The sequence below is a fragment of the Anguilla anguilla genome, chromosome 6, assembly GCF_013347855.1.
Source record: "Anguilla anguilla isolate fAngAng1 chromosome 6, fAngAng1.pri, whole genome shotgun sequence".
NCBI classification, from domain to species: domain Eukaryota; kingdom Metazoa; phylum Chordata; class Actinopteri; order Anguilliformes; family Anguillidae; genus Anguilla; species Anguilla anguilla.
Genome location: NC_049206.1, coordinates 11,011,277 through 11,023,134, shown reverse-complemented (window position 1 = coordinate 11,023,134; position 11,858 = coordinate 11,011,277). Strand labels below are relative to the sequence as shown.

General features: G+C 39.2%; 2 protein-coding genes across 3 annotated transcripts; one reads left to right on the top strand and one right to left on the bottom strand.

Moving 5' to 3' along the window:
• Positions 1 to 490: 490 nt before the first annotated feature.
• On the bottom strand, positions 491 to 6,056 carry slc25a24l (solute carrier family 25 member 24, like). Of its 2 annotated transcripts, none has more exons than XM_035422730.1 (11): positions 5,888 to 6,056; positions 5,644 to 5,802; positions 5,346 to 5,472; positions 4,787 to 4,874; positions 4,297 to 4,408; positions 3,952 to 4,110; positions 3,235 to 3,372; positions 2,778 to 2,882; positions 1,987 to 2,154; positions 1,518 to 1,656; positions 491 to 1,005 (listed from the first exon to the last, which is right to left on the bottom strand). In XM_035422730.1, exons 2-11 carry the CDS (start codon positions 5,764 to 5,766, stop codon positions 824 to 826), a joined length of 1,341 nt encoding a protein of 446 aa, XP_035278621.1. In that variant the 5' UTR covers positions 5,767 to 5,802; positions 5,888 to 6,056; the 3' UTR covers positions 491 to 823. The 2 variants fall into 2 exon arrangements, with proteins under 2 accessions (XP_035278621.1, XP_035278620.1); XM_035422729.1 differs by having other exon boundaries at positions 5,644 to 5,767; positions 5,888 to 6,055.
• A 547-nt stretch (positions 6,057 to 6,603) lies between these two features.
• On the top strand, positions 6,604 to 10,267 carry dnajb4 (DnaJ heat shock protein family (Hsp40) member B4). Its single transcript, XM_035422731.1, has 3 exons — positions 6,604 to 7,140; positions 8,176 to 8,750; positions 9,834 to 10,267. The coding sequence occupies exons 1-3, from the start codon at positions 6,930 to 6,932 to the stop codon at positions 10,065 to 10,067; spliced, it is 1,020 nt and encodes a 339-aa protein (XP_035278622.1). The 5' UTR covers positions 6,604 to 6,929; the 3' UTR covers positions 10,068 to 10,267.
• The last annotated feature ends 1,591 nt before the right edge of the window (positions 10,268 to 11,858 follow it).

Sequence of the window (11,858 nt, the reverse complement as noted above, 5' to 3'; positions counted from 1 at the left end):
AGATTCAGTGACAAGAATCAGTTTGGTTACCCTAGATATCAATCATATCGAAAGGGCGGGATTAAGAAGGGCGTGTGCTAGTGATACCAAAAATGATTGGGTTAAATTCACTATTCAACGGCGATGTGGCCGCGGGGGTGGGGAATTTATGAAGTAGTTCCATTTCACATCAGATCGGCCTAATTACGTCAGGATTTAGCAACATCGAGATTCTGTGTCAAAAGTTAACACTGTAATATATTGTAACCACCTTTTTGTAACTGTAAACTATTGGTGACATGATTCAAAATATGAAACTACTTTAACTGCTATTCTTACTGTTACAGTATTATAAGATCTGCTAAACCGATCTTACGTATCTCTAAAACATAACAAGGGAGTTACTACGTCTTGTATTGACATGTTTTCGGAATATACCCTCTAGGTGTCAAGAAACAAGTAATATCTCTTTCGCATCAAGGACAGACAAAGGTATTTGCTTAAAACAAAGGAGTGTTTGCTTTTTATTTGTTAAAAATGTTGTAGGCTTTATTTTTTTAATCAGTCATTAAAATATGCCTCGTTAAATAAATAGAACACAATAGCATCTTTTAAAAAAACTGAGACATTAATAAGTCAATATTAAAAACAAATACATAATCTGTCAGAGTACATCAAACAGTACATTTTTGAAAACAAACAAGAGGAAAGCACATATTCCTCCAAATAAATCAACAAACTAATAAAATATAATTCAACAATGAATAGTTGCCAGGGAATACATTCAGAATTTCACAAAACCTTTTATATGCAATTTTGAAAATGTATATTTCAACATGAATTGTTACTTAAAAGAAGAAAGCAACATTTCAAGTTTTGAGGTTAAAGTGTAGTTCAAAAGGGCACAAGGAACTGCCCTCACAAAACTTGCTCCCATTCCACTGTAGAAGCCCCGTAGCCCATGCTTCACATAGATATCAGTAAGTCCTTGAAGTGCATTTGCGGTTTGAGGATTCACATTGAAAGCTGAAAAGATTTTTAAAAAACTATTGTTAATGGTTGCTTCTGTGAACATTAAAACATCCTTAAAATTAAATATACTCCCACTTTTCATAATTCAGTGGTGTACTCTCTTCACACAGTTGCCACAACTCATTGAAGTGAAATATGCTGCAACCAGTTTTTGGGAAAAGTGAAAATTCAAATGTTGGCAGCAACTTGTACTGCCCAAGAGGAATTTGAGATGTCTCAACTCCAGAGAGTTGTGCATTTGCACTACAGTGGAACAAATCAAATTTAAACAAAATTGATGACTTTTCATTTACTGGTCAAAGCCATGTTACATTTCATTAAATACATTTAGTAAATCTAGAAACCACATATTCAGACGGACTGGCTGTGCCCAGTTTGCAGCTGCTTTGAGAAAAATTCAAATTAAGCTGAGGGTTACTACTGAGGCTGTAATATTACATTTTCTCCTTCAAACTGGTTGAAATACTGCATTGCGTTTGAGGACTGAGTCCTCTGGTAGTGCTCACCCTGAGCCTGTTGCTGTGTTCTGATTACTGCCAAGGGGTAGCTGGCCGTTTGTCCTGACGCAAAGGCGAGGAAACTGAAGAAAAACAGCCTGGAATCACTTCTGTTGGCTGGATCTGTCTTTGCCCAGTACATTATTGACTGCAAGCACAGGGAGAAAAGAGGCTGAAAATCAGAGTGTTTCACTACTTCAGAGATAGACACTAGCATTTTTAACAAGGGAATAATATGCCTGTTCAAGGCCTTTTTTTGAACACTAAATTAATTGCCGCTACGAAATTTAATTCAAAACTGGAATGGGCCAAAAATTTTAAATATGCAAGGAAAATGGAAAAGTTCCCTTAAATTTGTAAATTAAAGGTGTGGCTAGACTGTGAAGAGAGAATACTTAATGTCATCAATTAGTCTAGCTTCTGGAACCAGGATGGAAGAAGCTCTTGAGAAAGGCTGGCTGCAAAAGAGTTATGTTACCTGGTGGACAGCACACTCAACCCCAGCATATGGAACCATGCAGAGGATGCTTGGCTTGAAACCTCTGTAGAAGGCAAGGACAGATTCATTTTGGTAAATGGACTGGGCACATCTTAGCACCCCACCGTAGGCGTCCCTCTGCATGAGGTTCAGTCTCACCTTTAACACCTGCAGCAAAGAGAGTCAGCATTTTCTCCATTAGAAAGCAGGACAGACCACTGATGCAGCTACTGGTAAATGTAATAAGCCATTTAAATAAGACGACTCTGTCAAGCACAGAAATACACTATCTTTTACCACTTTTTCATGCAAAATGTCCCTGTTACTCACTTCAGAAAATGATAGTATCATTTTCATTGTATGCCATCATTGGGATGGCAGGTATGGCATCCCGCCAGGTTACCCCTTGGCGGAGCGGCATGTGGTATTGTAATACACAACATTGCTAACTGGCAACGTAACCACACCATTGCAGTTTCACAGCATACACAAAGTGCACCACATCAACACATCAACTGGACAGTTTCACAATAATTCACTCTATGCATTCAGACCTGTCAATGCTGTCGGAGTGTAGCACAGTGGGTAAGGAACTGGGCTTGTAACCGAAAGGTTGCAGGTTCGATTCCCGAGTAAGGACACTGCCGTTGTACCCTTGAGCAAGGTACTTAACCTACATTGCTTCAGTATATATCCAGCTGTATAAATGGATACAATGTAAAAAGTTGTGTAAGTCGCTCTGGATAAGAGCGTCTGCTAAATGCCTGTAATGTAATGTACTGTAATGATACCTCGAGTGGGTAGAAGACAGAATGGGCGGCTGCCCCAGACACACAGCCCAGTCCAAACCTCTGCTGTACAGACAACCCATCTGGACCCTGATAGTGCACCTTCATCTTGGGGCAGAGGACGCAAGTCAGACACATGACATTAATAATGTCTTAATGAAAGGAATCGCATTTTGTTTACCAATCATTGATAAATAGCCAATGATTATAACAATGCACTCAATAAGAGCATGCAATCCCCTAGTACTGAGTACACAGAGACATGGGAACTATTTACATCTTTGTGAGTGATACATATCCAGTAAGTCTGGATGCAGAACGAATCAGAAATAACAAAACGTAAATCCATTCATATCCACAGTAGTTTATAGGTTATGATTTCATGTGAACCATGTGGCCAATGTCACTGCATGTTATATCCTATAAGTACTATGTGACGCCCAGAAATTCTGCAACTCACCTGGGAATAGATGAGGCACTGCAGGGTTGACTGGGGAGTTCCTTTCAGAACGTTCACAGCGTTCCCCTGCCACATGGACTTAAAGCCCCCAAACTGGAGTTCTCTAAGACCCCGGGACAGAGCTTTCGAGCCATAAACCTGAAAATGTACAAAATAACCAATTGCTTAAAATGTTAATTGAATTTTACTTCAGACAGTCAAACTCAGGGAGTGGGTATCCTTCTGAATAACTTCTGATAACTTCTCAAATGCACAGTTTGCTTTAAAAAGTAATCCTCACTTCACTTATAAAAGGTAACTAAACAGTTAATTTCAACAGTATATTTATATTGTACAGTCATACAAATAAGAAAGTTAGCCAGTTGCAAGAAACTTAATAACTAGCAAACACTGTTCATGGGAAAAATGTTTGTGAAATACTTAATAACCTTATATTACATCATGTAAAGCTTCAAAAGGGATCAAATATTATATTACAAAACTGATAAAATGCCAATAATTAGATGGAAATACATTGCAAATCAACAGATTGAAACTTATACGGATATATCTAAGAAATTTGCTTATGTTTTGTCTTACCCAGGTTCCAAAATATTGTGATCTAAAATAAGGTTCTCTGTTTGTAGTCTTTCATAGGACAAGGCGCATAATATGACAAAAGAGACCTTTGTGAATGAGGAGTTTAAGCAATATGAAGTGGCTATAGCTTGAATCCACCTGAAGCTGAGTTTTTAAGCGGTCGATTGGTGCTGTGGCAGTTCGGGACACAGCATCTGCCATTCCTCCCGCCAAAATATACTTCTTCCAGATTCCTGAATCAGTTTCTTCTTGGGTGAAATCCATAGGCATCGCACGACTCTCACCCACATCAAACACCTGAAGCACCGCCCCAAATCACAAGGTACAGGCATAAATATTAAGTATTTAACGTAATTTAACTCAAGTACAGTATGTTTAAAAAACAGGAGAATGAAATATCAAAGTTTACTGTAAATCATCATGCATACCAATTCTAATTGTGCTGTAATTGTAATGTGAATGTGAGTTTATGCAGATGTTTACCAGGCTACGTTTCCAGGATGAAACTAGCTCTGCTATGTCCTCGGCTGGGTTAAGGATGATGTGCTGAAGGAACTCCCCCCAGTCCACAGTCATGGAACTATCCTCATCCATCCTGACGGTACCCATAACACACAATTGGCTCAGCCAAACTACAGAATAATGGACTACAAAAAAATATTATAAGTGGTAATAGTGGTCCAAAACTTTAATTAGAACAAAAGCATTACATTTACAGTGCATTAATCGATGATAATATGATTTGTATGATTAGTACCTTTTATGAGAAATAAATACAATTAAATTATTTAATGAGTAATGGTGTGATCATTGCTTGAATCGACTGAAGAACATATTATAAACGCTGAATCCTTTAAATTGTTTTTAAAGAATTTTGCATTTATAATCTCTTCAATTGAAAATGCAATATTGTAGCTTGTTACCAAAGAAAATAATGATGTGAAGGGAGGAATAGGAAAAGAATAGATCTTACATTTGAATTATTCTCTTTGCGCTCTGCTTTGAAATGCTTAACCCCAACTCCTTAAACAAATGCATGATTTCATCCTGGTCAATAGCTCCTAGTCAAAGAAGACATATGAATTTTAAAAAAAAACATAGGCTTCTAATATTTTATTATTGGAATAGCTATTTTCACATCATATGTGACGTATATATACGACGTGGAAATTATGCAATTTGATCATGCAAACCTATACCATCTCACGTGACTCACAAGTAGGTATCTCACGTTTATGCCCTCCATGACTTTGCCTGTAGCTTACTGTTGAATATCAAGAAATGGATTCCTGAAAAGAGCAACGCTTTGACCTTGAAAATCGTGGTTAAGTGTGCGTCAAGTTATTTTACTACAACAAAAATCCAGTTTAATCCTACAATCTTAAATGGAACAAAATATAATAAAAACAAAAGAACTAACTCTTCTGTAAACATATGGAGTGATCTGGGACACGCTGTAGTAGCATACTAGTTCAGGAGGGTGATTGTCTTTGATCAATGCGGATATTCAATACGCCAGAAAAATAACTCACCGCATTTATTTTTGTCAAGGGTCTGAAAATGTATTTTCCATTTCTTTTCTCTGTCCATCATATAGCTGAGAAACTCCTCATAATCTAAATGCTCATCATTATTTTTGTCGTACTTCCCCACAATTGCCTGGAACAATACATACATACAGTATTACAAAAAAAGCCAAAATTATATATTTCCAAGTACAAATAAATAAGAGCATAATATGCCCATATACGATTGTCGTTAGTGCCGCAGAATAAGCCAAACAAAATGGGAGCCATACATTTTAATACGTGGTATAATCAGACCATATACCTGAGCTTTCTCATCCACTGACGAAATGCCAATTTTCGTCATCTCCTTGCGCAGTTCATCAACAGTAATGAAACCATCCTCATTTTTGTCCAGTTTAAGGAATATGCTTCGAAATTGATCCATGCTTCGAAGAGGAAATGTAGAGACAATATAATGAAACTGTTTTTTTTATTATTAGAACCGCGTGATCCGGTTAATCATTACCCCATGCTGCCTAAGCGTGCACGTTTAAATGATAGCATACCTTTAACCTTTATGTTGCAGATGCTGCCCCTGCACTATCTCGTTGTCCGGTATTTTACGCTCTTGACATTGCAGTCGCGTTTTCGTTACTGAGCAGTAGATGGCACTGTCCGAACATTAACGCTCTGAATAGCGCAATTTCTCTAGTGTCACGGGCACCGTCATACATTTTTAGCGTCCTCGATGATTCTAGCCTGATATGGAATTAATGGTTCCCAAGAGGATAGTGTTTCAAAATTTACTTGATTATTGCTTACAAAATGTCACAAAATGGCAGAACTGTCCTTACGTGATTGACAGATCGCAAAAATTCTCACAACTAGGCAACTGGAGGGTGAAATTCGCCTTTTAAGTTTCATTGAATCTATGAAATGTGGGCTAGCATTTCTAGAAACGGTGTGGACCCGTTAATCAAGCCTTACTTTGGTTGACACCAGCTGTGATGTTATAAGTTAATGATTTGGAGCTTGCGATAGTTTAAGTCATGTGCTATGTCAATATGCTATTTGTTCTAATTAAAGAATTAAACTTTCTACACACTTTGAGCGTTGTGTGTTTGTTTAAAATAATTGTTCTAGTTGTAGGATAAGTTAGAGTTTAAAGTGAGGTGTCACAGAAATGAAATCACTGACCGAGCTTTTTAGTTTCCCATACAATAGCTGGGCAAAAAAAACTGATCAGCATATGGCCCGGGAAATGACGTGCTTCAGCACCTACTTTCTAGAAAGAACCACTGAATTCTAGGGGAGGGAGTAACGTTATTGGCTATTTAAAGAGGGCGCTGGAAAGACTGAACACGCACTTGAGTTTAGATTAGCGGTTTAGGCTATAGCACGGATATCAGCGTGCATACACTGTAGGGTAGGCATTGTTAGCTATCAATGTTCATAATAGCGACGGATTCCACCCGCTAACGCCATATTCTGGGATTTCGTTCTCGGAAGCTGACAGCGCCCAGCAACAGTGCTGACAAATCTGTTTTTTATTGCAGTGGACTATTAGCCTACATTAAACGCTAGAGACTTTGGGCTGTTTGGAGGAAGATGGGAAAGGATTATTACAAAATACTGGGGATCCAGAAAGGAGCGGCGGACGAGGATATAAAAAAGGCATACAGAAAACAAGCTCTGAAATGGCATCCTGATAAAAACAAAGCAGCCAATGCAGAGGAGAAATTCAAGGAAATCGCCGAGGCATACGAAGTTCTGAGCGATCCCAAGAAGAGGGAAATCTATGACCAATATGGAGAAGAAGGTAAAAGCATGGCTTAATTTTATTACCCTACCCATATTTTTTTGTCGGTTGCGAATTTGCTGTGATGTCCAATTAACGGTGTAGCGTAAAACTTACAATTGCAGTCATTACACTTCAGACATCTTGCTCGCTGCAACTATACCCATACGTGATTGATGTAGACCGTCTAATGTGAAGAATTTTTTCTTTTCTTACTACCTGTCATATTATTGTTAGATCTAAGGTGAAAATGATAGCCTACATTTGGTCGCGATGCTGTAGCGCCAGTGGCCATATTACAAACTGAACTGTCTGCTACCGTTTTTCTCCTTTATGTGCTTGGGTGCACGCTATATAGCCTATTTTTGGAATACATAGTCTATTATTGTCCCATTACATGGTGTCAAAAACATGGTATCAGTTGTTTATAAAGTAAGTGTTTTATTTTGAGATGGAGAAGTTGCTAAATTGTGAAATAAAACAAAAAATCAGAAAACACTTGTCACGCATGGATGAAACATGACGATGGGCTATAACACCTAAACAGTACTTTCATAAAGCCAAATTCATGCTGTCCCTTTGTTTGAGCAGTGTTATGTTCGTCAGTTATTTAGAATGAGTAGCTTTCCTGTGAAATTGACACTAAAGGAACAATTGGACTCATCCCATGTATTCCGTGCGCATGTCCCAACTGCACATAGCTAGAATGCTAATTCTGAAAGCTGTGAGATGATTGGTTTAAACACAGACGGGTACGAGTCATGACCCCACATTCCCCGCAAAACCATGTAGGCTTCCACATCTCACAGGGAGAGGAGGGAACATAAATCCTTGCCTTTAAAGGCAGAGCACTCCATGGCACATTAAAAAAGAAAATAAATAATACGTAAGCAAACTGCATCACGTTCTTTCATGTAATTTGAATACCACAAAATAAATTTATAGTTGTCTTTGTGGCCAGAGATAGAACGTTTTTGCATGTTTACTTATTTTGTGCTGGTACTTAAGTCTTTGTACTGGGAATAACAAAATGTCTCAAATTTTGGGTGCTTTCAGGTCTCAAAGGAGGCGGAGGAACTACAGACGGTCAGGGGGGCAACTTCACCTACACGTTCCACGGTGACCCCCACGCCACGTTTGCCACGTTCTTCGGGGGCGCCAACCCCTTCGAGATGTTCTTTGGCCGAAAGGCGGCCAACGGGCGTGAGGAGGAGGACATGGAGGTGGACGGTGACCCCTTCGGCTCCTTCACCAGCTTCAACCTCAACAGCTTCCCGCGGGAGCGGCACATGGGCGGGGGCCCCATGCGGCGCAAGCAGGACCCAGCCATCCACCACGAGCTGCGCGTCTCCCTGGAGGAGATCTTCCACGGCTGCACCAAGAGGATGAAGATCTCCCGCAAGCGGCTGAACCCAGACGGGCGCACCATGCGTACCGAGGACAAGATCCTCACCATCGAGATCAAGCGGGGCTGGAAGGAGGGCACCAAGATCACCTTCCCCCGGGAGGGCGACGAGTCACCCGGCACCATACCCGCCGACATAGTGTTCGTCATCAAGGACAAGCCCCATGCCCACTTCCGGCGTGAGGGATCGAACATTGTGTACCCGGTGCGGGTTAGCCTACGGCAGGTGAGAGGCTGTTTAACTCATCGTTTAGGATGGGCAAGGAACACACAGGGCATTTGTAAAAGGAGTACTTGGGTGTAATGATCCAAAGACAGGCAGGAGAGATTTCATAGTCCATGGTTGCTTAAGCTGACAACACATCCTAACTCTGATTGCTCATGTTAGTATCGATTTTACAGTAGTCAGGAAAACACAAAGACATTATTGTGCAAAGAGAATTCGAGTCTTGTACAAAGAACAAAATGAATGACAAGTAAGACCTAAACTCAATCAGAGTGCAAATGCACTGTAGCAAAGCTGTCCAGCCAACAGAACGCGGTAGAAAGCAATTATTAAAGCAGACTGCATACTGGGATTGAATTTCACCCTGACAGAAATAGTGGACTAGCTGCTGTTTACAGTCTGTGCAAAATGGCATGGTTGAAATCGTTGCTATGTAGCTCTCCTGTATCCAGGGACAGAAGTTATGTACATTCATAGTTGAATAATTATGCATGACGAGTAAGATAACTTGTGGTTATATATATGGTGGGAAACATGAGCTGAAACACTTGTGGGGTGCCAGAAAGCAACATCATAACACCCACATACAGCAAGGATGCTCTGATGTGCTCGCATGGCTGCCAACATTCTTTATCATTTGTTTAATTTTACATGCATATTCCCTTTAAAGCAAGTTTTTGACTGGCTGCCCTACTGAGATACGGATCCATATTTTCAAGAGAGACTTGGTCCAGAATCACTACCATATTTCCATAGAACTAAGCTACAATATCTTATTTGCAAAGCACAAATTCCCACAGAGGATCATCAGCAAAGGTTAAGTGGCTACCCCAAGAAAAGCAATCTACCACCAGATAGTAAGCCACATATATTTTGTCCCACTCCTCTTAAAATTCAGTCGAAATGCAGTGGTTTGCCCAGCTTTGTGTTTTTCTTTGGTGCAGTGGTGCCCACCCCAGTCCAAATTTATAATTCTATTTGTGAATGAGTGAAGAGATTTTTTTCCATTTAGAAACCAAGTGTAAATTAGTGGCCAGTATGTTGATGTCTCATGTCTCGTGTTTTTTCCCCCCCTTATTCTAGTCATTGTGTGGCTGCTCAGTCACCGTGTCAACAATAGATGGGAAATCGTGTAACCTGAAGGTAACTGAAGTCATCAAACCGGGGATGAGAAAGACTGTTGCGGGACAAGGACTTCCTTTTCCCAAAAACCCGGACCAGAGGGGAGACTTGGTGGTAGAGTTTGATGTGAATTTTCCGGACAGCCTCCCATCCAACTCAAAGGATGTTCTGAAACGTCATTTACCAGCCTCGTAGAAGGATTGGACTGGACAAATGGGTGCTGCAATGGCAGTGCACCATTCCTTGGACTACTTGTAAACCCTTACAAAGAATGTGCAATTTATATTTTTATCTATATTGTGTTTATTTTTAAATATCCTGCATGCAACAATGATTAAGTGAAAGTAAAGTTTTTGATGTCTGAATGTAAACCTTAAATGTGTTTCATTTCCCTGCTTACTGATTTTTTATTTATTTACTTATTTATTTTACTTTGGTAGTCAAACACGTGACTGTATGAATCCTCTTATTTAACTATAAATCCTCTTATTTTTATGAGATGGCCATTAAATAATGAATTATTGTCATTATTATACATGACTGACAGTATATTTAAAAAATTTAATCCTTCATACATTTTAATGTTGAACACACACACATGTGTATGTATATGTATATATATATATATATATATATATATGTGTGTGTGTATTTACAGTGCAGCGCAAACAAATTGTCATTATACTTTGGTAGTTCTTTCATTTCAGGACAGGTCAAATTCCATGTTCCTTTAATGGCCTAAATATAAAAATGAGATCTGAAACTTAAGCTGATGTTTACATCCAAACCTTAACTATAAAATGTAGCCAGCTTTTGGCTTGATATTACTTAGTCTTGAGCTGAAAATGAGCCCTTTCAGTTTTAAATCAATTTCCATGTTTTCACTAAATTATTCAGGTAACTCAATCAGCCTGAAAGAGAGTTCAAGTGTGTGGTAAGAGTTTAAATGGTCTTGCTTCCAGTATTACAAATTGAACATTTGATGCATAAAGTAAGATTCAAATGTAGCCACAACATACATTAATGAACCCTGAAAATTGTGACATTTTTATGAAAACTTAACTGTGGAACTGTACAACTTAAGTCTAGTATAAGCATTTCAGCCATATCAGGTTTTTCTCAATTGAAAAAAGCAGCAATAAGACTAATTTCTGCTCTCCAAACTTGCATGTGAAGGAGAAATTTCACGAAAGTGTAAAACAACTAATTGAATTTTGAGCATAGGAAAGGTGAGAAGCAACACAGCTATTTATTGCTATGCCAGCCACTACAGTGTGTTTAGAAATTTGTGTAAAATGGTGATATTTACCAATTAGAAGGGGTATGCAACTACAGTGAAATGGGTATTACATATTATTTTGGGGTTCTGCAACCAACAAAGATGATTTTGGTTTTCTGCTGCATTATCAAGTAGCCTGCATTGAAACCTGCAGCATTTTTCAGCTGGAACATTCTCTCGCAAAGTTCTTGTTAAGCAGTATCGAGTCTGGAACGATCTGCATTGAGTGACTCAAAGAATCCTATGAATAAGCATTTCCAGTAAATGTTGAATTTTGTGTTGTCTTGGTAATGGTAGGGAGAGAGTTGTTCTAGCACTGAGGGACCAGTGATGAAAATGAGGTACTTGCGTGATGAGCGATGGGTTGGATTAACAGACATAGCAGCTAGCAGTAAGAGGGCCAGAGGGGTCAGATGGCAGGCATGTAGTTGGTGCAGATGAGTGCACTATAAGCACCGAAGTCATTCAGAGGATGTCAGAGGTATATTAGTGGCCAATGGAGGTGAAGAAGAATGTTGGAAATTAATAATTTCCAAGTGCCAGTATTCCAGTGGCAGGGAATTGTGTTGTCAATGGTTACTTTAAAGTAGCTACCGTCTATTTGGGTTGCCGTGGTCTAATTGATTTAGCTGCATACAACCTCTGAAAAAAGAGGATATTGGGCCTATACGTATATAGCCTACATCCATTCAGGTTAATATAAATTG

What these genes read in the sequence shown, in the direction of transcription:
- slc25a24l (XM_035422730.1), bottom strand. Translation starts at nt 5,766, where the DNA reads ATGGATCAATTTCGAAGCATATTCCTTAAACTGGACAAAAATGAGGAT. An exon ending in CATCCTGGAAACGTAGCCTG is followed by an intron (nt 4,111 to 4,296) that starts GTAAACATCTGC and finishes GCGGTGCTTCAG; the next exon opens with GTGTTTGATGTGGGTGAGAG. An exon ending in GCTTAAAAACTCAGCTTCAG is followed by an intron (nt 3,373 to 3,951) that starts GTGGATTCAAGC and finishes GTACATTTTCAG; the next exon opens with GTTTATGGCTCGAAAGCTCT.
- dnajb4 (XM_035422731.1), top strand. Translation starts at nt 6,930, where the DNA reads ATGGGAAAGGATTATTACAAAATACTGGGGATCCAGAAAGGAGCGGCG. An exon ending in TGACCAATATGGAGAAGAAG is followed by an intron (nt 7,141 to 8,175) that starts GTAAAAGCATGG and finishes GGGTGCTTTCAG; the next exon opens with GTCTCAAAGGAGGCGGAGGA. An exon ending in TGCGGGTTAGCCTACGGCAG is followed by an intron (nt 8,751 to 9,833) that starts GTGAGAGGCTGT and finishes CCCTTATTCTAG; the next exon opens with TCATTGTGTGGCTGCTCAGT.